Source organism: Eumetopias jubatus, unplaced genomic scaffold (assembly GCF_037043125.1).
Source record: "Eumetopias jubatus isolate StellerSeaLion01/CBP00866 unplaced genomic scaffold, mEumJub1_p1.0 scaffold_12, whole genome shotgun sequence".
Taxonomy (NCBI): Eukaryota; Metazoa; Chordata; class Mammalia; order Carnivora; family Otariidae; genus Eumetopias; species Eumetopias jubatus.
The window spans coordinates 10,128,531-10,156,157 of NW_028274818.1; the positions used below are offsets into that span (position 1 = coordinate 10,128,531).

The 27,627-nt window shown below is 42.3% G+C and overlaps 2 protein-coding genes across 6 annotated transcripts in view; one reads left to right on the plus strand and one right to left on the minus strand.

The window, feature by feature from the left end:
• AIDA (axin interactor, dorsalization associated) overlaps positions 1-17,780 on the plus strand; it is a 39,576-nt gene extending 21,796 nt beyond the window's left edge. The window contains exons 7-10 of the mRNA XM_028104696.2: positions 9,359-9,481; positions 11,325-11,447; positions 14,543-14,660; positions 14,784-17,780. Of these exons, the coding sequence (XP_027960497.1) occupies positions 9,359-9,481; positions 11,325-11,447; positions 14,543-14,660; positions 14,784-14,880 (461 nt within the window). The 3' untranslated portion in view covers positions 14,881-17,780. The remainder of the gene's footprint in view (positions 1-9,358; positions 9,482-11,324; positions 11,448-14,542; positions 14,661-14,783) is intronic.
• Positions 17,781-18,603: 823 nt separating this feature from the next.
• MIA3 (MIA SH3 domain ER export factor 3) overlaps positions 18,604-27,627 on the minus strand; it is a 57,082-nt gene continuing 48,058 nt past the window's right edge. For 2 of the 5 annotated variants that reach the window (XM_028104691.2, XM_028104692.2), the window contains 11 exons: positions 25,100-25,201; positions 24,395-24,455; positions 24,256-24,291; positions 24,114-24,181; positions 23,890-23,990; positions 23,586-23,723; positions 22,342-22,410; positions 22,139-22,218; positions 21,927-21,998; positions 20,095-20,245; positions 18,604-19,160 (listed from right to left, as the gene is read on the minus strand). In XM_028104691.2, coding sequence (XP_027960492.1) covers positions 18,850-19,160; positions 20,095-20,245; positions 21,927-21,998; positions 22,139-22,218; positions 22,342-22,410; positions 23,586-23,723; positions 23,890-23,990; positions 24,114-24,181; positions 24,256-24,291; positions 24,395-24,455; positions 25,100-25,201 — 1,189 coding nt within the window. In that variant the 3' untranslated portion in view covers positions 18,604-18,849. Of the gene's footprint in view, positions 19,161-20,094; positions 20,246-21,926; positions 21,999-22,138; positions 22,222-22,341; positions 22,411-23,585; positions 23,724-23,889; positions 23,991-24,113; positions 24,182-24,255; positions 24,292-24,394; positions 24,456-25,099; positions 25,202-27,627 lie in introns of all 5 variants that reach the window. The other 3 variants (XM_028104688.2, XM_028104689.2, XM_028104687.2) reach the window with 2 other exon arrangements.

A 27,627-nucleotide genomic window follows, 5' to 3' on the forward strand; every position in this document is an offset into this window, starting at 1 on the left:
ACTATCTGTGTTGGGTGTACAAGGCCACCCTGAAGTTCAGTGATTTGCTAGGAAGACTCACAGACTCAGGATATAGTTGTATTCACAGCTATGATTTATTGCAATGAGCAAAGACAAGAACAAAGTCAGCAAAGGGAAAAGGTGCACAAGTGAACAAAGTCTGGAGGAAACCAGATGCAGGTTTTTTTTTTTTTTAGATTTTGTTTAAATTCAAGTTCATTAACATAGAGTGTATTGTTAGTTTCAGGGGTAGAATTTAGTGGTTCATCAGTTGCATATAATACCCAGTGCTCATTACAAGTGCCCCCCTTAATGCCCATCACCCAGTTACCCCATGAGGTGCAAGCTTCTGAGAGTCCCCTCCCAGTGGAGTCACATAGGTTGTGCTACATGTAAAATGTGTCCATGGGAAGCTGTTAGAGACTCTGTGCCCAGCGCTGTTCTTAGGGGCTGGTCCCGTCAGCACCCTCTGCTTAGCACTGGCCAGAGTTCCAGACTCCCGGAAGGAAAGCACATATTCAGCATAAACCATATTGTTTGCACAGTTTACAGATAGTGACCATCCTTATTGAGGGATGGTGGGAACGTGCGCAAAATCCAAGTTCCCAGGCTCTAGCCCAGGGGTGGCCTTGCCAGCAAGCCTTCCTGACAATAACAGTCTCAGGCCTGCTATGGTAACTCTTTTCTGTAGACTATTGTAAGCACTTCTTTAACTAATCAAATGTAGTCATTAAGACTGGGTCCAAGGGGAATGGGTACTGAACAGATGCTCTTTTCTCCCCCATCCTGTTTTAGGAAAGGAAATAATGTATGGCAAACCGTTTTTATTTGCAGAAGATCTCAATAAGGATCTTCCCTCTCTGTAAATGACCTAGGCAGGCACCCTGGATAAGTCTCTTGCCTCTCCCAACCACTGGTTTGCTCTGTTCTGTTCTTATACAGTGCACAGTTTTCATTTCTGGTAAACTAGTTCACTTTAGGTGTGATAGCAATATGCTGTAAGATTATCATGCATTTTGAAATAGACCCTAGAAGCTTTACAGTAGAGCTAAATACAATTTGTGTGTCATCCAGATAGCTTTCTTGGTAATAAAAGCATAGTAATATCGGGGCACCTGGGTGGCTCAGTCGGTTAAGCGGCTGCCTTCGGCTCGGGTCATAATCCCAGGGTCCTGGGATCGAGCCCCACATCGGGCTCCCTGCTCGGCGGGGAGCCTGCTTCTCCCTCTTCCTCTGCCTGCCTCTCTGCCTACTTGTGCTCTCTATTCGCTCTGTCAAATAAATAAATAAAATCTTTAAAAAAAAAGGTATAGTAATATTAATACTCCCTGGGGAGGAGGCATTCTGGAGCAGGAACAGCATGGACAAAACATTTGGGCTGGAGTCTAGGCTCTGACAGTGACTAGTTGAAGGACTTTGCTCTTGTTTCCTAAACCAATCTGAAGCTCAATTTCTTTGTTTATAAAATGGGATAATAACAGTGTCGAACCCGTCAGTTTACCATGAAGATGAAACACGGTACTATGGCTAAAGCTGTGAGCACTGTTGGGGTCACATGCTGAACGTGTTGTGACGCCTATCCCTTCAGTGGGGGTAGCAGGATCTACACTCGGGGGTCACTGGTGAAATTACAGGCACTAGAGATGGTAGCTGTTAGTGCAAATGCTTCTTTGGTACAAGGGCGTTATTTCCAATCGGCTTCACTTTATGAAGAGTTGTATATTTTTCTTATCTTGTCATATACATAGGAAATTTCAAATTGGCCAAGCTGGTGAGAGAAATTACTTTGTTGTCTTACTGACTAATTGTCATTCCCTTTTCAAACCACATATTGTAATTGATGTAGCTTCCAGTACTATAAATTTCAGTCTGATTTGGTGGTTTGCTCACTTTTCTGTACTTTGATAGCAGATAAGATCCTTAAAGTAGATGATGTAAACCATGATACAGATTAAGGTCTTTATGGGGTTTAGGTTGCTGAGTTGAAGAAGAACTTGTACCATAAACTAAATCCATTTGCTATGTAGGATTAAGCCCAAACTAAGTAGATTTTTGTATCCTGACACAGCATCGTGATATATCATTTCAGAGATACAGAAAGGTTACTGAACCCTTACGTTCGCTGAATTTCTTTTTCCTAAAAGTAAGAAAGAGCACATACAGTTTAATTAACTGTATTTAGTTCGTGATATGAGTGTTATTAAGTAATTTGTAGAGGCACCTGGGTGGCTCAGTCGGTTAAGTGTCTGACTTCAGCTCAGGGATTGAGCTCCTTTGGCTCCCTGCTCAGTGGGGAGTCTGCCTCTCCCTCTCCTTCTCCCACCCCCCCCCCAGCTCATTCTCTCTCTCAAATAAATAAAATCTTTTTTAAAAACATTTGTAAAGTTATACTTACTGAAATCATTGAAATAGGAAGATGACATTTGACATTTAATTGTAAAGCAGGAAAACATTTCTTTTTCTTATTTCTTTTCTTTTTCCTGAAGAATCCTGAACCACTGAATTCAAGATTTCAGTGATGCCTAGGCAGTGTCTGCATTTTGGTGGCTAAAGGTTCGAAGAATTGTGACTTTTTTTCCACCTTTGTTCTTATATAATTTATTGAGTTGTAGGTTCGCTGTGACTTTTTTAAAGTCACATTTACTGAAGTATCATTTACATGTATAAAATTAATGCTTTTTAGTGTGTAGTTTATAAGTTTTGACAAATGCATACAGTTGTGTAAACACTACCACTATAAGACTGATGAGGAATGGTATCGTATGTGATATGGTATGACTCAAAGTAGTTTTTTTCCCATTTAAAATTAAAAATGACTTTCATCCAACCTTTCTTGAAGAAAAAAAAAGACAAAAAATCTTAGCTTTCTTAATAACTGCTTCTTTTAAAAATTTAAAAACTCATAAGGCAAACATAATTGTTAAATAATTTGCTTAAGTCAAAAAGAGATTTAATTTGTCTAAAGGTAGGCTTGGGGGGGCACCTGGGTGCCTTAGTCAGTTAAGTGTTTGACTTCAGCTCAGGTCATGGTCTCAGGGTCCTGGGATAGAGCCCCACTCAGTGGGGTCTTCTTCCCTTCTCCCTCCCATTCTGCCTTTCCCCCACTCATCTCTGTCTCTGTCTCTCTCTCAAATTAATAAAATCTTTTTTTTTTAACTGAGAATGAACCATTTATTTTATTTTTTTGTTTTTTTTTTTTAAGATTTTATTTATTTATTCATGAGAGAGAGAGAAAGAGAGAGAGCGAGAGAGAGGCAGAGGGAGAAGCAGGCTCCCAAGGAACAGGGAGCCCGATGCGGGACTCGATCCCAGGACCCTGAGATCATGACCTGAGCCGAAGGCAGACGCTCAACCATCTGAGCCACCCAGGCGCCCTCAAATTAATAAAATCTTTAAAAATAAAAAATAAAGGTAGGCTTGGTAGATTTCACTTAAATAAAAGATATAAATTTACAACCTGTTATTTATGTCCAGAAAATTTAGACAGCGTTGAAAAGTGAAGCTACTAAAATCATAAGCAAAGCAATATGAATTTAAAAGTAGCCCAAGACACAATTTTTCAAGATTTTAAAAAACATATTCTTATTGAATGACATGATCAAGCTCAAATATAGGCTTAGCCATTTCAAAATTATTATACGAGTATGTTGATTTATCTGTATATAGGCTTAAATATGTGTACACGTTTATTTTTAAAACTAAAAATAATGTAATTTATCTTTTAAAGTGGAAATAGTTTTAATATTCACTTGGGAAAAACATCTTTCATAAAAGGAGAATCTACCATTGGCTTTGAAAGTTAGATAAGCAGCCCCCCCCTTTTTTTGAGAGAGAGAGCACTTGCGGGTGGGGCAGGGAGTAGATCTTAAGCAGGCTCCACGCTCAGTGCAGAGCCCAACGCGGGGCTTAATCTCATGACCCTGAGATCATGACCTGAGCCGAAATCAGGAGTCAGATGTTTAACCAACTGAGCCACCCAGATGCCCCAGAGGCCCCCTTTTGACTGTCAAAAAAAAAAAAAAAAAGCCATAATCAAAGTGAAAAAGACACATAAGGAGCTGACATCCTTCATATGTAAGAAATCTTTAAGCTGTGACAACAAAGGCCACAAGCACATTAGAAAATGGGGCAAAGGACATGGACAGTTTACTCACACAAATATGTACAAATGGCCCTTAAACATGTGAAAAGATATGTAACATAATAGACATACAAATTAAAACTGTTGCTGAGGCTGCGGGGAACATGCTCATTCATTGCTGGCAAGAGTACAAACAGGTACAGTCCCTCCGGAGGGGAATTCATCAGTATTTAACAACAACAAAATTAGACATTTTTTCTTAGGCCCAGCAATCCATCTTACTTCTAGGAATTTATTCTGAAGATCCATCTCCAATAAAATTTTTTAAAAAATCAAAAACTGGCATATATCTGGTTATTTATTGTGGTATAATTTGTAATAGTAAAATATTAGAAACAGCCTGACTGGCCTACATAGATTGGCTGAGTAAACTGTGATACATAGAATACTACAGATCACAGATAGGAAAATCTCCATGAACTAGTGAGTGATTTTTGGAATATATTGTTACAAGTACATCAAGGTGATTCACCTTAAGAGATTGAGAAAAATCTCAGTCTTCTCAATAGATGCAGAAAATGTTTTAAATTAAATTCTAGGGGCACCTAGAAACATCATTTGGTTAAGCATCTGCCTTCAGCTCAGGTCATGATCTCAGGGTGCTGGGATCAAACCCCACATCAGGCTCCCTGCTCAGCGTGAAGTCTCCCTCTGCCCTTCCCCACCACTCATGCTTGCTCGCTCGCTCTCATATAAATTAAATTTTAAATAATTAAATTCTAAATCTGTTTTTGAGTTTAAAAAAAATTCTAGCAGACTGGGTGGCTCAGGCAGCTAAGCACCTGACTCTTGATTTCAGCTCTGGTCCTGATCTGAGGGTTGTGAGATGGAGCCCCAAGTCAGGCTCCGTGCTCAGTGGGGAGTTTGCTGGAGATTCTCTCCCTCTGCCCCTCCCCCCTCGTAAAATAATAAATAAATCTTTAAAAAAATTTCTAGCAGACTGAGAACATAACACATCTGCAGGTGTTCTCTAAAGGACACTTAGAGCCAAAATCATACTTGTAAAAATTGAAGCTTTCCTTTTCAGATCAAGAACAAGGCAAGAGTAAGAGTGCCTACTATTACCTTTTTATTAACAGTGTCTGGAAGTGCTAGCCAGTACACTAGGACAAGAAAAATAAAAAACATTAGGAGAAGAAAATCCCCTCCCTTTATCTGCAGATGTTATGAATATATATATAGTACGTATAAAAGAATCAACAGATGAGTAATTAGGATTAATAAGAGAGTTTAGTATGCATGGTTCCTTGAAAGAATCAATTCTTAAGTACAGATTTTTTTTAATCTATAAACAAGCAACAGTTGCTTAGAAAATAAATATTATAACATTTATTATAGTATAGAATATCAAATACCTAGTAATAAATCCAACAAGTGTAAGACCTTTGTGAAGAAAATAATAAAACTATCAAGAGAAATTAAGAAATCTTTAATAAATGGAAAGGTCTGTTTCAGTTCAAGGATTGGAAGAAGCAGTTTGTAAAGATGTGACTATTTCTAAAGACCTGAACTTCACTGCAATTCCAGTAGATTTGCTTTAAAGAACTTGACAGCTGTTTTTATAATTTACATGGAAATGCAAGTGGCCAAAAGTAGCTGACTCTTGGAAAATAATGTTAAGAGGGGAGAATTTGTTTTACCAAATGTCAAGGCTTTTTAGAAAATTACAGCGATTAAGACATTATAGTAGTGGTACAAGGATGGGAAACAGTCCTATGAGACAGAATGGAAAGCCCAGAACAGCCCATGCTGGATTTGTGATCAGGGTGCACTGCAGAGCAATGGGAGAAATGATGGTCTTTTAAAGAAGTAGTGCTGGGGGTCCTAGGTGGCACAGTCCATTAAGCATCTGACTTGGTTTCGGCTCAGGCCCCAGTCTCAGGGACATGAGATCGAGCCCCATGTCGGGCTCCCCGCCCAATGGGATTCTCTCTCTCCTCTCCCTCTGCCCCTCCTGCTTGTGCTCTCTCTCTCTCTCTCTCTCGTTTTTTCATTTGCATTTAATTGTACAATCACTTTGAATTAATTTTTGTCTGGTATGCAAATGGAAAAACGATAAGGCTCTTATAAGAAAACACTTTCATGATCTTGGAGTGGGGAACGATGCTTGAATAGGACAAAAAGTGGTGACTATAAAGGAATTTAGAGATTAAGAAATATGAATATATTAACATTTAGAATTTATCATAATCAGAAAACACCATTAACAGAGAAGGGCTTAACACGTAAAACTAATCTGTGGTGTTAGAAGTCCTGAACAGTTGTTATCTCTCGGGGGAGAAAATGCCTTGGGTCTGCTGGGGACACAGGAGGGCTCCTAGTATGCCAGCAATGTCTTTCCTGAATCTGGTGGTGGTTACACAGGCATGTTCACTTTGTGAAAATTCATCAAGCTGTATTTAGATTCTGTACATGATTTATTTGCTTTTTAATATGTTATCCTTCAATATAAAGTTTCTTTTTAAAGGTAAGCCACTGAGAAGCTAGTTACAAACACATATCCAACAAAAGCTTATGTCAAAATATTAGAGAATTCCTACAAATAAGAAGAAGATGAACATTCTGATAAAAGATGCGCAAAATAATTGAACAGATGCTTCAGAAAAGAGGAAATCCAAAAGCTCATTCTAAAATGAAAAGGGGCTCAACCTTAGTCGGTCATGGAGAAACACACATGAAAACTGGATCAACTTTTCTTTACACCTAAATTAGCTTAAAAAAGTCTGACTGCCCCAAGCATCATGGGGGGCCGGGGGGTGGGGTGCAGTGGGAGCAGTGCTGGAAGGGGGCATCTGCGTGAACACTTTGAACACAGATTATCTTCATGTGGTACACAGGAGGGCAATGCCCCGTGTGACTTGGTGATCCCTCTCTTTTGCAAATGTGTGCTCACATGTACTAGAATATGTGTACAAGAATGTTACAGCAGCATTGTTCAGTTTCCAAAAACTTGGAGCAACTCATAATGCCTGTCAACAGAAGAATGGATGCATAAACTGTGCTATATGTTGATAAAACCCGTGTACTATACACCAGTACTATATAGTCCTACAAATGAACTAATTACAGCTACTGGCAAAAAGTCAGATAAATCTCAAGTTCAAAAGCAGGCAACACATTATTAATACAGTGCTTTTTAGCAATTATTTTGGAAGCCAGGATAGTGGAGAGGGATTAGGAAGCACTTTGGGTGGTGATAGAAGGGAACCCCTGGGGTAATGTTTATCTTTTGACCTAAGTGATGGTTACATGGATGCTTGTTTTCCAGTTTTCATTAGGCTGTTGCCTTGTTTTATTTGCCTTTCTAAATATTTGTTAGATTTCACAATAAAATATTTTAAAAGAGACAGTGGCTGCAATAAGAAAATGTGTTGAAATATGGCAAAATGTCAAAGACCTATTTCATGTGAAAAAGTAATGTTATAATTTTACTTTTGAAATGGTATTGAATACTGCTTTGAGTGTTCCATTTTGGTTTTCTAACTTCTAACTTTTCATAAGCCAAAAGTTTTCTTTAACAAGTATCACCAGTTAAGAGTCTTGAATTTTTTTTCTCTTTAAAGATTTTATGTATTTATTTGAGAGAGACAGAGATAGTGAAAGAGGACACAAATGGGGAGGAGAGGGAGAAGCAGGCCCCCCGCTGAGCAGGGAGCCTGACGTGGGGCTCACTCAGTCCCAGGACCCTGAGATCGTGACCTGAGCCGAAGGCAGACGCTTAACCAGCTGAGCCACCCAGGGGCCCCAAGACTCTTGAATTTCTATAGTAATTTTCCTGTCATAAAATTCATTCATTGTAAGTGTACAGTTCAATGACTTTTGATCTATACTGTTGTATGTCTTACCAGTTTGATAGATCTAATTTGAGGACATTTCCATCACTCCCCAAAATCCCCTCAAGCCTGTGCAGCTAATCACATGTTCTATTTTGAAGGTAGTAAGTTGATACACATATTTCAAATACTTCATCATTAAAAGTAGGATAACACACTGTTGGACAGAAACATGAAAAATGTCAATCAAAGTTCTTTATAAATGTTAGATACTTTAGTTTGAGATACTATATGCATATTAGATTAAATCAACTTTGGTTCACATCTGTTCTCAGTAGATGATGTGAAATAAACTGTACAGTTGATTTTTTTAATTTTTTTTAAAGATTTTATTTATTTGAGAGAGGGAATGAGATAGAGCATGAGGGGGGGAGGGTCAGAGGGAGAAGCAGACTCCCCACTGAGCAGGGAGCCCGATGCGGGACTCGATCCGGGGACTCCAGGATCATGACCTGAGCCGAAGGCAGTCGCCCAACCAACTGAGCCACCCAGGCGCCCTACAGTTGGTTTCTTGATGTCATTTTTTTGGTGTGGCTCTGGGTGGTTTTTCAGTTTTAAAAAAATTTAGCTGTTATGTATGAGGATTTCAGATACACAGGTGCTCTTGCGTATGCCATTCTCAACAGGATTAATTTCCGAGAGAAAAGATCAGACAGAATAGAATACAGAAGGGGCTGGGAAATTAGATTATAAAATTATTTAATTAAATACATAAATATTGAATTGTAAGTTATTTTTTCCATTAATAACTAAAAGATTTGTTGATTAGGACACCTGGGTGGCTCAGTCGGTTGGGCATCTGCCTTCAGCTCAGGTCATGATCCCAGGGTCCTGGAATCGAGGCCCGTGTCAGGCTCCTTGCTCAGCAGGGAGCCTGCTTCTCCCTCTGCCTGCCACTCCTCCTGCTTGTGCGCACGCGCTCTGACAAATAAAATCTTAAAAAGAATTAAAAGATTTATTGATTCTGGTATTAAGCTTCTCAAACTTTGGGATAATATAAGAAAAGTTTAAAAAGCTCCTTGTCTTTTTCTACCACTTCATACAGAGATATGAAATTTATCTTACGTAGTATGAGTAAATGTGAAATATATATATATGACATGAGTATATTAAGTATGCGGTAATTTGAGTGAACTGAATCTTCAACAGATTTGACTGACTTACGCTTTAGTGTTGAATATGAATTAAGGAAGTACAGATGTATCTTGTGTCTTATTAAATATCTGTCCAAAAGAATCACACTGAGTGTTTGGAAGTTTTGGAAACTACAGCAACGTCTGGCAAGTTGCTAAGTCCGTTAGAGCAAGGCTTTATCTTCTCTGTGCTGTTCCAGTATTTGCTCTGCAGTTGCGCCAGAGCTCACTTTTTGCCCTTCCCTCGTCAGGCACTTTACTACCCAGGCTGCCGTCAGAGCCAGGAATGACGTCACTCACCATCAGAATTGAGAAAATCGGTCTGAAGGATGCGGGGCAGTGCATCGATCCCTATATCACAGTTAGCGTAAAGGGTAAGTAACTCTACGTTTTCCCCTCTGGCAAACTGTGTAATGTTGATTCGCACTTGGAACACAGGCAGGTGTGGGGGTGGGTCCTTGCACCTGTGACAGTTCATTTGCATTCGTCCTACAGTGAGGGTAAACCCCTGGGCAGCCGTCATCGTTCCTTCACTGAGTATTTCTGAGAAAGTTTCTAAAAATACTTCATTATTTATAACTGACATGCACATTTGCTTTTGAGGGTTTTTTGGTAAACTTCCATATTCTTAAAATCCCATCCAGGGTGCTGACTAGACGGACATACACACTGTCTTCAACAGCATATACTTCCTTCCACCTTCTCAGGGAGTGTGGTTTTTTTTGCCAAGCCCCACGCTCTCCTGTTCCCCCACGCTTCCCCTTCGGGTGCTCTGCTTCCTGCTGTGGTGTCTTAGACACAGGGGAGCCCTGCAGGGGTGTGTGAACATCGGGCCTCCAGTGAACCGTCCTGAGACAGGGAAGTAGGACACATCCATAAACATCCACACCCTGAGCCCAAGGCTGGGGCCATGAAAGAAGCATTGTATTTCTTATTAAGCATGGTCGTCTTCAGGATTTGTTTGTTTTCTCCTGTCCAGTGTGGCATACCATTTATTCCTTGAAAACAGCTTTTTGAGTCTTTGGTTTAGGACAGAATCCGCACTCACGGAATTCTTTTGTTGGTGTCAAGCCTTTATATGGCACTTTATTTGTAAAGCACTCAACAGTCTTTTAAAAATAATTATTGGGTGATTGAGGATGAGGTTGTCATACTATTATTGAGAAATCCCTGCCCCATCAATTTTCATCTACAGTTAATCTGCACTTTGAGGCAAACCAAAGAAACAGGGACTGAAATTGAACTTTTACCAATCATAGATATACAGACACAGAGAAGAATTTTAACATGGAGACCACATGATCCACAGCGCCAGTGCTGAAATACTTGACCTCTGTTGTTATCGGTTCCCAAGTCCACGGTCTATTGGAAAGTCTTGATACCCTACATCATGTGATAGGCCATTTAAAACTGCATATCTCACATGGGACAGTACACTGTAAAAAGTGAAGGATGATGTGCTAGGTGCTGTGTTACCTTTGCACACACTGAACTGAATAATCAAGTTACTAAGTTGTTTTAAGTTCTCTAAGATAGGAGTCTGTTGAGTAATACATAAACACTAGACATTAAATGAGTCCATGTTGAATTTGATTAAACTGGAAGATTCCTGGCTCCAGGAAATTAAAACCACACATCATACATAGTACCACCTGGTTGTTGTAAATCAGGTTACTTTATAGCAGGTACAGTCAGAATTTAGGTAGTATGTCTAAAGAATGACTCATTTAGAGAAAGGTTTCATTGGCAGCTTTCATGTCCACTGTATTGGCTCTGACTGAAGTACAACAGGAGAATTCTGCTAATGTTTGATGAAAGGCCTTTCCACGCCCATGCACTTGACTGAGGTAGGAAATAGGGGTAGGGGTCCCCCTGTGTAATATCATTCATTTTCCAAATTTTTATTGCATACAACAGTATAGTGGCATAAGGAAGACAAAAGTTCTTTTCCCCTCTTAACAAGAAGGATCAAACTTTGTCTTCAAACTTTCTTTAGCATCCAGATGGCCTCCTGCTGTCTCTGTCCTCAGCTCCCCCCACACACTTCCGGAAACCAGCAGCTCCCTGTGGTACCTGCTCACACGGGGGAGGGGGGAGTGTCTGGTATCTGAGACTCTCCTCTCAGCTTCCGCCAGGCCTCTTTAGGAAACCTAACCCTCTGTGGTTCGTTTGCAGTTCCTGAGTCTATATGTTTGAAACGCTCTTTTTTCTCTCTAGATCTGAATGGCATAGATTTAACTCCTGTGCAAGATACTCCTGTGGCTTCAAGAAAAGAAGATACATATGTTCATTTTAACGTGGACATTGAGCTCCAGAAGCATGTTGAAAAATTAACCAAAGGTTGGTTTGTGATGGTAAACATTGGCTTCTTGTGGCTGGAGTTCTCGTCTTGTGTTCGTTTGCCCGCAACCTAGCGCGGTGGGCAGAAGCACGCACCACACGGTGTTCAGTGACTTGAATGAAATAGCGATTTTTTAAATGTGGAAATTAGGACTTGTATGATATAGTTGTGTAATAACAGTTCTATAATAAAATGTTCTTTGATTATAAAATTTCATCATCTTGGACAACAGAATGAAGTTTTCCTCTTACTGAAGAATGGAGGGGGCAGAGGCTCCCCAAGGCTCCCTGATGGTTAAGTCTCTAATAGTTGAAAGAACAAGTTGTTGTTCTTCCAGCTGATTTTATTGGGCAGAAAGATACCATAACTCGTACTTGGTTGGCAGGAGGTTGGGAAAGGACAAAAACACATTTTTAAAAAGGTGAAGTTACATTTCCAAGTTGGCCAGTTCCTGGTACTAAATGCTTTTCCATGTGTTCCGAGGGAGTGTCGACGCTCCAGAACAAGACTTGGGGATCCCTCTATCACCCGAGGTTCAGTTGCAGTTTTTGGCATTTTCACTCTTTGCAAGAAGCTTGTACCTTTCGAACAATCGCCGTATTCTCTAAAATATCTGACATCTTCTCCGATCTGGTGCTCCGTCGCTTTGGCCCCACCACTGGAAGACTTGTCTCGCGGGGCTTCCGTTGGTGCCGTGGCCGCGGGTGTGAGCCGCAGTAGCGCCTGGAGGCACGTTAGATGCTGGTGTGGGGGGGGGTGCCTCCTGGCAGACCTCCTGACTCAGAAACACGCCGGCCAGGCTCAGCAGTCTCTCAGGGGGCTTGCACATGGTTCTCATACACACCAAAGCTTGAGAATCGCTATTAGAATACAGAGACAATGGCCTTAAGAAATAATGCTAAAGAAATTTCAATATGAAGTGTTAGGCCGTCTGCATAAAAATATGAACAAAAGTTTGGGGTTTTTTTGTTTTTTGTTTTTTGTTTTTAAGTCCTCTGCTTTGGGAAAGGTTTGTGATATGGGCTGATTTTTTTGTTGTAGCGCACTGTGTTCTGGAGGATTCGCGAGATATTGAAAGTAGAACTAGATTCAGAATCTGTTTTCTCGAGCTTTGACTTGACTGTGTGCAGTAGATAGAACGCTGACGCAGGCGCCGTCTTCGTATTCACAGGGGTTCCGCTCACCTCCGTACACTGCCGCCTTGTACGTTCCATTCTTCCTTAAAAACACCATGAAGGACAAAGCTGTGCGTACCATACCCGGGATGCAGGAAATAGATTATCTACTGATGATGCAGATGAATAATGAAACATTTTCTAAGTTCCTTCAAATGATGGTATTACACTTGAACTTTAGGATTGTTTGCAAATGTGACTTTATTTCACATTTATTCAGACCTGAGACACAGTCATGATGACAAGGAGATGGGCTCCACAGCTGCAGAGATGAAGAAGTGGGTTCGGCTATCTTAGAAATCTGTGAGGGTTTTTAATAAATTGCTTCTGTTATTTCTGTGGGAGGGGAGAAGAGAAGCTACCCTTTGGCAGATACGGAGGGTCATAACTTGGGGACTAATAATTGTAACCCTTCTGTGGGGGCAGGGAGTAGATGGTCAGGTGTGCCCATCTGTCCCTCACCCACGTCCCACTCTCTCGAGCAATTGCTGTTTCTTTCCTCCTGTGACAGGAGGTGCTCCATTTGGATCCAGGCGCCAGGATGGCACACACACTTCTGAACATTGTTGTTGTTTTTTTTTTTTTTTAAGATTTTATTTATTCATTTGACAGAGAGAGACACAGCGAGAGAGGGAACACAAGCAGGGGGAGTGGGAGAGGGAGCAGCAGGTTCCCCGCGGAGCAGGGAGCCTAATGTGGGGCTCGATCCCAAGACCCTGGGATCACGACCTGAGCCGAAGGCAGACGCTTAACGACTGAGCCACCCAGGCGCCCAGTTCTGAACATTGTTAAACCTCTTGTCACTTGTGAGTTTTGTCCTCGGTTTAAAAAGTATTGGATGTGTGTTGTCCTTAAAAGCCAAGCAAGATCCAGCCCCACTTGGGTTCAGGCAGAACTAGTAAGTAGCCGGTTAAGAGTGAGACCCCAACTTCCTTCCTAGTTTCTGTGCCGCCTTTAGAAAGTAATGGTTCTTGGGGCACCTGGCTGGCACAATCAACCAGTTGATTGTGTCCGACTCTTGATTTCAGCTCAGGTCATGATCTCAGGGTCGTGAGATCGAGCCCCGCGTCGGGCTCTGTGCTCAGCTCAAAATCTGCCTGAGATTCTCTCTCCCTCTGCCCCTCCCACTACTCGCACGCACGCGTGTGCTCTCTCTCTCAAATAAATAAAATCTTTTAAAAAAGAAATTGTTCTTGGCTACACTGATGAGGCAACTTATTGTAAGCTTCTTTCTGTGGGGAATGCTTATCTGTTGGGCTTTGGGGAGATAAAAACATCTGAATTTTTCATTGCCGCTTTTTGGGGGAGGAGTGGACTAGGAATAGGCTTGCTCTTCTTTAGACCTTTGTCTTCCAAAACGGGTAATTCCAGGAGAAACAGAACAGTGCTTTGAATACTAAAAAGGTCTTAGAAAACAGGTAATAGTTAAACACTGAACCAGAACATGATTTATATTGTTTAAACTCCAAAACACCCAAAACGGTTGAATTTTTGAGCCTTTGTTTCAGGGGGAGGAGCAGAGCCGTGAGCTTGGATGTTCTGACGAACTCTCACAGGCCTCGGCTACTTGCTGAGTGTCCGTGGATCAGGTCCATGCTTCCCTAGCATCCTCTGTGTTCATTGTGTGGCATTTAAGGCGTTCTCCCCGTGTGTGAACTACGTACATTCTCAAGTCAGCCCAGCTCAGGAAGTTCGGCTGTGCCGTGTAGGAGTGGAGGGTATGGAGAAATGTCACTGCGTTCACATTAAGAGTTTAGGAGGCAGCTACAGTGCTGTCATCGGAGAGACCGTTTGACAAAGGTTACTTTGTCAGATTATGCCGGCTGCCGCGTGCTCGGTGCTTCCGGTGATGGAGGAAACTGATGGGCACGATGGAAATACGCCATCTGTGGCTGATGTGGTTTGTTTTCATTCCATAGGTGCCGCTATCTTCTTTGAATTCAAACACTACAAGCCTAAAAAAAGGTTCACCAGCACCAAGTGCTTTGCTTTCATGGAGATGGATGAAATTAAAGCCGGGCCGATTGTAATAGAACTGTAAGTGATGCGCGCACATGCTTCGTACCGGTGTAATGCTGACTGGTTCTCCTTAGTGTGTGACTGTACAGCAGGTCAGTTATCCAAGTATGTTAAACCATGACTTTTCTACTGTGGTTACAGATACAAGAAACCCACTGACTTTAAAAGAAAGAAATTGCAGTTATTGACCAAGAAACCACTTTATCTTCATCTACATCAGACTTTGCACAAGGAATGATCCTGACATGAGTCACCTGGAACGTCTGTGAATTCTCCCACCCAGTAGCAACCCTCCCGGCTCCGTGTAGCGCATCCCCCCTCTGCCAGGCAGGTGGCAGGCCTCGCGGGCGCCGGCAGGCCAGAGCGAGCCCGCGGGATTCACAGCCCAGCACGCCACTGACCTAGACGACTCCTTTGGATACGGGCTTATTGTAGTTTTGAAACATGTTTTTACTTTTATAGTATTTGTGCAATTCATAGTCTCTTTTCTAACTTACCACTATTCCTGCCCTGCTTCCTGGAACAACACTGCTGTGGGTAGGATGTGCTCGTCTTCAAAATTAATACAGCAATAAGAATGTGCTAGAGTTTACACATCCGTTCACTTTTGCTCCAATATGCTTTTTTGGTTTTTTGAGTTAATGCCAAACTCTGGGTTGATGGGGGTAGGAGAGTATGAAACTGTTCTGAGAGGAGGAATTGGACCGCTTATGCTGCCCAGGGAGGTCAGTCTGGAAAATTATAGGCTGCTCCTCCGAGGTGGCCTAAATTCACCCTGATCTCATAGTTTTCCTGTTTAGAAATCGTGTGCCTTGGCCAGATCATTATCCCAGATGGGAGGGTTCCCAGGTTGTAGCTGTGGTTTTTCCAGATGACCAGATTGTTTTTCTGAAAGAGCACATTTGTAGTCCGTTGATTAGCTGCTCTTCTACATCACATTGTTATTCTTTCTGATAGTGATTCTAGGGTTAATGATGGAACCATGTCAGAATAATTACAGATTTCTAGATGGCTTTGTAACGTCTTCTAAGTCATGTAATCTAATTTGAGTCAGATGCTAATGAGATACTGCAGGAGTAACTGCTGTTTTTCTGACAACTGATTGTGAAACATTAAAGCCTGCATACCTCTTCTTAGAGTGGTGAGTATGCAAAATCTGGAGCTACTCTAGTTGTTTTTATATAGGTAGATAGGATTGCCATTTATTTCCTATGTAGATATATTGACTTTCATCTATATGGAAATATGCAGGTCATTAGCTTATTATAATTTGACTATTTACATTACTTTTGACTTAATGGGGCATAAATAAAACTTTCAGAGGACACACGAGGTGGATATTTGATACACAGGACATTAACATTGGGGGCGGGCTCTCTGTTAGATGCAGACCCACACGTTTTAACATTCACTATGTTGAATGACAAATGCTAGCACGAGAGGGACGCAGCGCCAGTACTTGGCCTGTTTTTAAACTAGTGTAATAACCCTAGGCCCAAGGTTCAATGTGTGCTATTTAAAATAAGTAGCCACAGTGAAGTGTTCTAGCCCTTGCACTTCGAGAAAGCTGGTCTTCTTGTTGTCTGTCGGTTCCGTTAAGATGGATGTTAAAAACTTGGAGCCTGAAAGAATTCTCAACCAAATTTAAAGTCTTGTCTCCGGTCTTAATTAGATTAATTCCAAAAATGATTCAGTCCACAATAGCTCAAGGGGATGAAGAATTTGCCTTAATAAATTACCTTGTTGTTCACTCAGCCCTTAGACTGAGTTATCAGCCCCCGACTGTCAGCTCCTCAAGGGGCGAGAACCACATTTTCTCCAAGTCCTGTAAATGTTCTAAGGTGCTTGGCAGCGCTCTGTACCCTGTGGAGTACTCAGTACCTTCTGTTTGTTGTTGCTGACGAGACCTAAAAAATAATCCCTTAAAGTACCTACTATTAAAATGTAGCGAAAGTGATCCGTTGGTCTTTCTCTTTTCTCATAGACCATAAGCCACGTCTGTCAGTGATAATCTGTATGAAGCAGCACCTGCTGTCGTTCACATAAGTATGGTTTGTGTGAACTCGTGCTTTCAGCAGTATTAAAGGAGTGCTGTGTGATTAGCGTAGCTTTAATTCAGACTTGAAGGGGGTGACAGGTGATCATCTGGAAGCAGTAGAAACAATACCGTACTTCCCACAAATTTTTACTTTCCAATGAAAAAAAAAAAACTGTAGTAGAAACGTCTCCAGGCTGAAACGCTGCTGCTTCATAAATGAGCATTTTAGCATCGAAGCCCAGACACGCGATGAGCTGCAAAGGCCCCGTGAAGCAGCTGGGACAGGGAGCCAGCCGGCTCTGTGGCGGCCGCAGGGCCACGGGAGGCGGTGAGGCAGCGGCGCGGCTCAGGTGAGCATGAGACTCCCAGGGCCTGCCGGGCACAGGAGACACAGGACAAACACCAAAAATACTTAGAGGTAAAAAAAACTAGCTCTGGTTTTATGATGATTTACCTTTCCAACTTGATTGGCTTTGGTAGCAGGTTATCTCTACTTCATTACTATATAAAATTAGCAGTTATCTTAACCTCATCATTATTTTGTGTCCTGAAGAGACTGACCTTTCTCAAGAGTTGTATTTGTGGATTCAGTCTTATTTTACATGGTTAAAAAGAACCTCTGCTATTAACTGTGGAGGTGTTCCTCTTCAGTCTTCTCTATTCTTGATATTACATGGGAAGACATACATGAATTCTCTTCCTGAAGAACAATTTGTGTTCCTTATGAATTTTAGAGTTATCATCTTTCAGTGGTCCTTATCTTTCCAAAGTGCTATCTTCTGGTAGTTTAGTGTAAAAAAAAAAAATCTGTTTCACAGTGAAGCTTTTGCTGCTTTTTATTTTACAGGGTATTAGTACATTAAGTATTATAACGGTGACAGATCACAGTCTGGGTTTCAGTAGTATCAGGACATAGAACTCTGGAGAAGGGGATAGTCTCAGCAGTGAATACTACCAGCCTTTTATAATTTGGATTTAATTTTAAAAACATGATGTAATAATACCTATTAGGTATTATTAGGAATACTTTAAATATGATGTAATCCCAGATTATCAGATTTACTGATTTTTAAATAAAAGTGCCAACATTCAAATACTAATTTTGGAGTAGTAATCAACAAAAAGAACTGCAGGCAGCCCAAAGCCTTACAGAGTCCGAAATCATTCTTTCTCATGTATTGTTCTTCTGAGCTTTTTTGCCATTTTCTTTGAAAACCAGAGGCAACGTGTGGGAGAAATAGACTGTACTTTTTGAAAAATCTCCTTTTTATGGTCACAGCATACCATTTTCAGTTTTCTGTTACGCACCCTTAATGCAAGGATGGTAAAAGCAACAGAACATCAGGTCAAACAACTCTTGCCGCTACTGTAAGCTCATCCTCAGGAGACCATCATCAAGTAAGCAGCAAAAGTCACTGGAAAGCACATGAATGCTGCAGATGGGCCCCCAACTTCTCTGAAGGACAAGGAAGACATACGGTTATTGTGGTGTTTCCAAGGGACTTTAGGTTGAACCTCCCGAGCACTGAGCAACAGGGAGCGTGCGGCCAAGTCACTGCGGGCAGTTCTGCGAGCCCGAGTTTACGTGGTTCCGGAATGGTACAAGTCTCATGAGAAAACAATCCAATGAAGCAACAGACACTTGGGAAATACTAATAACCAAATTTTTATGAACTATTACTACAAAGAACTTCAGCAAGAAGGGAGAGAAAGTTTAGTGATCTTTTAGTAAACATTTTTAGCGTAACAGTCTTTGCGACCAGTATTTTAAAAAACCAAGCTAATAAACACCATTGCTGTGTTCAACTGGTGTACACTAAAAATAGGATAATAAATGGAAATACATGTTCTTCTAGCATTTCCACAGGAAATGTTCATATTTCTCATGACATTCTAAATCATTTAGCAGTTACATACGCTACATTAACTAAAACACAGGTATTCTTTATTGCACATTTCAAAGTTGTAAGGAGGCTCTAGCTTATGAGGTTTTTATTTCGGGGGGAAATGACATTTTTCAATTGTTTGGCTCAAAAATGCACACTGCCAGGGCAGCTTAGTTCTAAAAACCTTTTAAAATAAACTTGGATTCTGAAGCCAATGAAATCCTTTTAACTCTAACGAATAGTACACAGTCCACTTTCTCAGACTAAATGTCAGAGGTTAGAGTTACGGGCTCTGTTTTAAAGCCTGTGAACAGTCCTGGCTACTGCTCTGAGAGGCAGGTGGGGGCTCGTCTCTAGAGCCAGAAGGCAGTAAGTCTCCTGCAGCAGGTGGAGGCGGATAATCCTGGGGGCCATGGGTGGGAGGTGGTAGTCGAGTACCAGGAATAAAGTACTCTCTTGGGCCAAGAGAGCCTAAAGGTCTAAAAGGTGTGTGTCCCGGTAAAAATTCTCGAGGATCAAGAGGCAGGTCCCGTTTTCCAGGTGGAATGCCTGGTGCATATTCTCTTAAGCCTAGTGGCGGACGTAAAGCAGGACCTGGAAAAATAAAAAGTCCTGTAAATACATACGAACACATGTAAACGTGGAGGACTCTGGATATGTCAGTCTTTATAATTTCTCACAACTTCAGAGGTCAGATGGTGGCATCCCCGACTTCAGGGACGAGGCAAACTGAGGTAAGTTGTTATGCCGATGGCCAGCCAGGAAGCCACGCAGGCTAAACATGGCTCTAGCTGGCTTGTTTTTTCTATGACACAGTTCTGCCATCTTTCTCTCACAAGGGCTCAGTTTAGTACCTGAAAGTGCCCTAGGTCGTAGCAAGACGACAGATTATGAAATAAGGGCTTTATGCAACAAAAACATTTTGATAAAGGGAAATTCCAGTGTCAACTGCTGTGTCAATGATTCGTGTAGTAGCTCTGCATGGACCTAAACTTGCCATCCAAGTCCAGGCGCTTGCCCTATTGGGGAAGGCCTTCTAGCTCCCCCTAATTAAATTCAGCAATATTTATTAGGCATTAAACTCAACCTTCTCTAGGGCTAACACTTCTCATTTATTGCCAAGGCAGGAAGTCAAAGCTGAATCGTTCCCTCTTTTATACTCTCTGATCCATTGCTTATACTTTCATCATGGTGATTACAAGTTTTATGTTTCAAAATCTATGTATCTAATGTTCTAGAGGACTCGGTAAGCTCTTAAGTTGGGAGAATTAGTTCTAGCCATCTGCAGAAGTAGTATTTCTGGCTATTAGTTATCTCTTGTCTACAAGAGACCTACTGCTCATCTCAGTATAGGGGGATTATGCAGCACCCCGTGTGTCGTAAAAACTTGAGGAAAAGTTAAGATGCACTTGTTTATCTTGCACTTTCATTACATAGGCCTGTAAAAACCACTATTAAAATTTCAACAAGGCACAGACAGAAAAGAATTACACTCTACAAGTCAATTACGACTACTCAATCATCATACCGAACGGTGGAGGAAGGGGCCGAGGCCCGAAAGGCCCGCACAGTTGAGGAGGTGGTCCGTATCGAATGGGCGGTGGCAGAGGGCCTCCCGCGGGGGGGCTCATGAGGGGCACCCCTGGGAAAGGAGGGGGCCCTTTTGCAGCCATAGTCACCTGCAGAGCAGAAGCAATTACAGTTTTGAGAGACTCTGGTATGACAGACACACAAAAGCACCAACACCAGGAAAAGCTGAAACCCAACGAAGCAGATGTCGGGCACCTGTCCAAAGAACAGAAGCAGTGCAACAAAACTTGCCCCCTCCCACCTGGTCCCGCCGGGAGCTTAGGCAGGTTAAAGGGATGGCACTGAAGTGAAGAGGTTCCCTGGAGTTGTGTTACTGCTGGAATATGCAAAGGGAAGAGAAAGCAAGAGGATGGCTGAAGGACGCTAACAGAGGGGACTCCCGCAAACACCATGATCTGTTCCTAGGGCGACCCCTTCAGCCCCCCCACATCCTTCCTTCCCAGTGAGCATGGACAGAACAAAAGGGCAAAGAAAAATCCACTCTCCACACGTCACAAGAGCCACTATTCAGAGTGCCTTCGATTTCCTTTCACGTATTCTCTCTCATCCTCAGATCTTTCAATCTCCAAGCAGGAACATCCTGTTTTACCTAAGGGCACAGAGTATCAGATAATCTGCTGAAGGTCACCCAGCAGGTAAGAAGCCACACTGCAGCTCAGGATCAGGTCTGCCTCCAAGCCTGTCCTTGAGCCCCTGTCCCCCTCTCCCAACACAGGGGCCTCTGGCTCTCGGAGTCCACTCCAGAGGGGTCTCAGGTCCAAGCTGCCCTTGGATAAAAAGACCTCAAGAAATGCGTGTTCCTAGAGTCCAGCGCTGAAATTTGGAAGCATTTTCCAAAAGAAGCAGTATTATATATACAGGGAGGCAGGCACGGCTCCAATATTTACGTTCAGGCACCAATAATGCTGTGCTTTATATTACGAGACACTTTTCCCATGGGAAACAGGGCTCGAAATTCAAAATAATCAGAACACACACACTTTGGGGCGCCTGGGTGGCTCAGTTGGTTAAGCGACTGCCTTCGGCTCAGGTCATGATCCTGGAGTCCCGGGATCAAGTCCCACATCGGGCTCCCTGCTCGGCGGGGAGTCTGCTTCTCCTTCTGACCCTCCCCCTTCTCATGTTCTCTCTCTATCTCATTCTCTCTCTCAAATAAATAAATAAATCTTTAAAAAAAAAAAGAACACACACACTTTGATTTCAGCACAGAGCAGCACTGGGAGCCGTGCTCAGAGGCCCGGTGTAGCTCTCGGAGAGAATACGCTTATGTGCACGGCCCCGAAGGCTACTGCTGGCGACGGCACAACAGGAATGACTGACTTCACTTCCAGCAAGCGTTCTTCCATTACCAATCTGCAAGTTCCGGTTATTCCAACTAGGGTCTGCCTAGTATACAACTGGAGGTAATTCTTCAATAGCAACACTTGCAGACATAAACGGGGAGCGATGCTATGTATAATCAATGTACTCTGCCTCAGAACACTCAACGCTGAAGCACGCACAGTATAAAGCTGCAGGGATGACTTTCCGCACTCTTTAGTCACAACAGATGTTCCCACCAGGTTAACAGCCTGATCCAAACAAGAAAAAGAAAAAAACCCAACCAGTCAGATTTCAGCAACCCAGCAACACTTCCAAGTCAAAGACAACAGTAAGATCAATACTGCCGTGCAATTCAAAGCAAAGCAGGTGAGTGTCATGCTCTTCATACCCTTTCCAGAAATACACCAAGTAACAGCTCAGCTCAGTCCTCAACCTCCAAGTACTTACTACTACTGAGTGCTCAGCCACAGATGTACTGCTGGGGACTGAAGGGCCTTCCGGGTCTTGGGGAACAGTTTGCTTTTTAAAAAAATGAGATAGTACAGCTATGTAACAGACACACAAACAGGAGACAGATGACGCAAAGAGAGGGTGTCACAGTGAAAGTTTAAGGTTTCCTGAAATACCAAATTACAACTCAGAGCTACTGCAGACTTTACCTTGCCTTCATCCATCACCTTAGTAGGGGAAGAGCTTCTCGAGCTGCTGTTCATCATGGGAGCTGCACCAGATCCCGGATCTGCTGAAGGCCAGAGAACGGATTTAGACTTATCCTGACTTATATACTCTTTGACGAAGAATAAGAGATCCTCTGCCCACTTCTTCCATGATTTTAGACTCTGAACACACTCAGATCCCTTACCAGAGGCAGAGGGTTTCCCGGATGTCTCAGATGACCAACGAGGACGAGGCAGAGGTCCGTCCATTGACCCTTGAGAAAGAAAGAACAGAGCCCTTGTATGGATTTTTCAGAAGAAACAAACCAACTGTGGACAGGTTAGGGTTCAACTCTACCTAGAAAGCAACATTAAAATGGGTCTCCTAATACATGAGGGGAAATCCCAACTTAGGCGCAGAGTTAAAGAATTAAAACAAGAGAGGCGCCTGGGTGGCTCAGTCGGTTAAGCGTCGGCCTTCGGCTCAGGTCATGATCCCAGGGTCCTGGGATTGAGCCTCCACACTGGGCTCCCTGCTCAGCGGGAAGCCTACTTCTCCCTCTCCCACTCCCCCTGCTTGTGTTCCCTCTCTCACTGTATCTCTGTCAAAGAAATAAAATCTTTAAAAAAAAAAGAAAACAAGAACTGCTGGATTGAAAGAACAGCAATAAAACCTGCACGTTAACAGCACCAGCTGGTGCTTCGAGTTACAGGCCTGATACAGTTGTACAGGCTGATATTTTCAGTCTGTGTGGTCTTTCATATCTTACCAAGTATTACAGACGTGTCTTTGATTAGAAACAGACTCACAGCTGTGTATTCACGAGAAATGGATGTATGCTGCATTAATTATACAGTCTTGAAGCTACTTTTGTAATATCCAAAAGAGGAACTCCATAGAAACGTAAAGATAAAGACTTATACTTCACAGTAAAAAAGTAAAAAACAAACAGTAACAATTATATATTCTTACTTACACATTTTATGTATTTATTTTATAATACTTATATGTTAGTGTTAATAACAATAAATGCTTTCTATTCTAACGCAGATCTTGTGGCAGACTACACACCAAGACAAATTAAGAGTTTTTCTTCCCTATATTGGACAGACCCAAATTCTAAAACGTTGCTTGCATTAGAATTCTCAAGACAAACCATAAAAGACTCTTAATGATAGGAAACAAACTGAGGGTGGCTGGAGAGGAGGGGGTCAGGGAATGGGATAAGTGGGTGATGGGCATTAAGGAGGGCACATGATGGAATGAGCAGTGGGTGTTATATAAGACTGATGAATCACTGAACTCTACCTCTGAAACCAGTAACACATTGTATGTTAATTAATTGAATTTAAATTTAAAACAACAACAAAGAATTCTCAAATAAAATGTTGGCGGGGGGGGGGGAACTTCTAGAAATAGTTTACTACAAGGTAAAATGTGAATGCTCACCAAATTCACCTCTAGGCATATCTCTTCGATTAAGCGTAGCGGAGAGAGGTCTCGCAGGCGGGTCAGCCGTTGGAGGAGGGGAGCTCTCCCCCCCACTCACAGGAGACGGGCCGAAAGAGCCATTCTGGCTCAGAGGACCTAAAGACGACAGGGAACTGTTACCACTCTGAGGCAACCTTTCTTTTCTTAGTAAGTTCTGGGATGACTTCTAGGGCATCAGAACGAAGATACACAGCACCAGAAGGTAGCGCACACACAGTCCACACCAACAGCCTCGGGGGCTGCCCCCAAAAGTGCGGCCCACCTCGCCACGGAGGGTTCTGGGTGTTGGGCCTGCCTGGCCTCGGCTTCACAATCACAGGCTCTTCTTGCAGCATGGCCATCTTCTGGGTTAATTCCAGTAACCTTGAATACAGAGAAAGAACGGACTTAACTATGAAATACAACCTCCGTGCCTTAGGAGATACCAAGCAGCACTGCCTCTGGAAACCCGAGCGCGCTGGGAAACTGGAATTCCAGACCACATACTTGTGTCTCAAGTTGGCGGCCTCCCTCTTCTCCTCGGCGATAGCTCTTTCCGCAGCCCGAGCTTTGAGCTACGGGAGACAAACATCCCAATTAGTGGTGGCCGACGACACACGCAATAAAGGAAAGAAAAAAACAATCTTACCCAGTTATCATGAGCTTTCTTCTCATGAGTAGCAATCTGAAAAAGACAACGCACGATGACCCCGTGTGAGGACTCACCGACGCAGCCCCCACCAGCCTGTCAGACACCCAAGAAGCCTGCAGCCGCAAGGCAGAATTACCTGGTTTTTAAATGAGCGCTCTGTCTTCTGCAATTCATCCTCCATCTCTTCAATTCTGCGCCTAAGAATCACACTTGCTTTTATCAATTAAAGTGCAACTAATGAAAATTTGAAACCGTTTCACCATGCCCCCGCTTCCTGCAACACCCGCACTACGCAGAGAAACATCCTCACGTGGTTACAGTAAGAGTATAATACGATCAAAACTAAGACTACCTAATTTCATTATTTAATGGCTGGAGAGTCTGAGTTGACACACTAATTTTCTTGACTGTTCTTCAACGTTCTCGAGCAATCCTGCTATGACTATCTTCCTCCACAAAGCTGCTTCTTCCTTTAAGGACAGCCATAGGAAATTGCCCAGAGCTGTGACTACTGGGTCTATCAAGTGGCACAACCGCTGGAATGGTTCCGGAATCATCACTAGAGCAAGCGGGCTTCCAGCAAGAATTCCTCCAACACACAGAAGCGCCCGGCACGAACCAAGTTCCCTGACAGTCCTGCCAGTACGGGGTATACGGCAATGGTTGTTAATGCGACATTGTTCCCTTTGTTAAAATGCGTTTTTTTTCTCACAGGAATTAACTATTCACATCCTCTGACCATTTATTTACGTTCCGTGCGGTTTTGTTCTACACGTCACAGTTTTTAAGACATCAACAGCAGTCCCCCCAGCACAGACCCCGCTCTTGCAGCTGAACTCACTTGTACGTTTTCACCTCCTCCGCAGCCAGAAGCGCCTTCTCGTCCGCAGCTGACAGTCGCTGCTCTCGCTCCTGCCGCTCATACTCTTCCTGACTCAGTTTCCTAAGACCAAATCAGTTGTTAGTCAGACGTGTTTCTGTCTTCCAGCAGTCTGTCTAAATGCCTCAAACAATCACCTCCCCTTCCCTCTAAAACGCACACACTATACAAAGTCAGGAAAGAATTCAAACTTGCCATTCCAGGATAAAAATCAATCTCTGGCCTGTCGGCAAATCACCTGCATTTTGACTTATAATTTTTTCTCGTAAATAGTTTAGCAAATGTCAAACACACTCAATACCCACGGGCAAGTTCCTTGTGCTTAACACGTTGAAAGGTTACTTGACTGTGGAAGGCCATGGCTGATCAACCTCACACAATTAAGCTTCTTAGGCCAAAGCAAGGAGTAATTACACTTCCCTTATTCCTACCACAGAAAAATCTGTAATTACTTCCCCTGTTTTTACCATGGAAGAACCGTCTCTCAATCCAAAATGGGTACGGTGATAAGACAGCCAGAGAAAGAAAGAATGCCTTTTAAAACGTGTCTTCTAGTTTCTAACCCATGCAATTAACCACAGAACATGCCCACACTTCAGATATGGAACTCCTACTACCTATTTCAATGGAATGATGATTCGAGAAAGAGAAAAACCTTGGAATTAGTAATATCTAGTGAATAAAACAAAAAAAAAGAATCACAACTGTTCTAAAATCAGGGTCTTACCTACTGGAAACTGGTTTTAACCCAATTAACCTTTAAGCTCAAGATGCCCATCTACTATAAAATAGATTGCTGGGCTCCCTACTCAGCAAGGAGTCTGCTTCTCCCCCTGCTTGTTCTCTCTTTCTCTCTCTGACAAATAAAATCTTAAAAATATATATATATACACACACACACATATATATATATAAAATAGATTGCAATGGTAGCAACATTTAAGGATTTAAAAATGCTATTTTGTTATCCTTGCACATCTTTGCCTAGAAGTCTAATTCAGAAGATACTTAACTTGAAATTTAAATTTCTATGAATCAGAAGCAAAATGAGAAGAACTATATGGTTAAAAAGTTTAATAACAGGAAAGAGAAAAAGGTTTATGTATTCTTTTATAACTGCCCATTCAATACTCAGCAAAGTTATTTTATTAATGGCTATACTATACTGGTTACCTCCTAAGATGCTATTACAAAAGTACGGGCAAAGTACTATCCCTGCACTAACAGAGCTCACAGTTTAATATGTAAAAGATGCACATAACAACAGAAAAATCCCTGACTCTGGCTTAGGAAGGGAGGTAAGAAATGGGAGTCTTGAAGAAAAGATCAATCAGAATCTTTTTTCCAGTAATGAATGAGTTGGTCTGAGAATACTGAGAACAATTAGAACATCGGACAAAAATATAAAGAATGTGCTTGGGGGCGCCTGGGTGGCTCAGTTGTTAAGCGTCTGCCTTCAGCTCAGGTCACGATCCCCGGGTCCTGGGATCGAGCCCCACATCGGGCTCCTAGCTCTGTGGGAAGCCCGCTTCTCCCTCTCCCACTCCTCCTGCTTGCGTTCCCTCTCTCGCTGTGTCTGTCAAATGAATAAATAAAATCTTTAAAAAAGTGTGCTTGAAGGCATCAGAGAGCTAATATATTAGCTGACAAGTTAATATATGAGGCCAAGCTCCAGAAGAAAAAGGAATCTCACAATCACAAGAAAGCCTGGCCATCTGAAGCCACCTTTCCCCCAGGTTCATTCCACACACTGAAGACAATGGAGACATAAGGAGACTAAACAGAGCTTTCAACATATCTGGGTTCAAAGAAAAATGGAGTTCAAGGTTGCCAATGAAGGGGGACCTCCAGTAAAAGTCCGAGGCTTTGAGTTTGGACTAGAAAGAGCTGTGCAAACAGGCAACAGAGTGTCCTTTGAAGGGACAAGGCCATTTTTAAATGACCTGAATTGCCGACTGGATTAAAGTAACAACCTCATGCTAGAAATAAACTCAAATCTTTTCTGTAGGAAAGTAACGTCATCCTAGACCTCTAGTTTCCTCTAGGATTATTATAGACAACTTTTGCCACTCAGTCAAAACTGCCCAGGCACTCAAGACATTGCAATCAAAATCTAAAAAACAAGTGGGATGGACCCATAGCTAAATCATTACACAGACTTTAAAATAATAATGCTTATATATTCAAAGAAGTGGAAGTCAAAATTATAAATTTTAGCAGAACCTATAAAATTGAAATATAGTAACTGAAATTAAAAACTCAAAAAATAGGGGCTCCTGGGTGGCTCAGTCAGTTAAGCGTCTGACTCTTGATTTAGGCTCAGGTCATGATCTTAGGGTCATGGGATCGAGCCCCGCATCAGGCTCCTCACTCAGAGAGGACTCTGCTAGAGATTTTCTACACCCCCTACCCCCTGTGCACGTGCACACTTGCATGTGCTCTCTCTCAAATAAATAAATACCCTCACTGAATGATTTTAGCAGCTGATG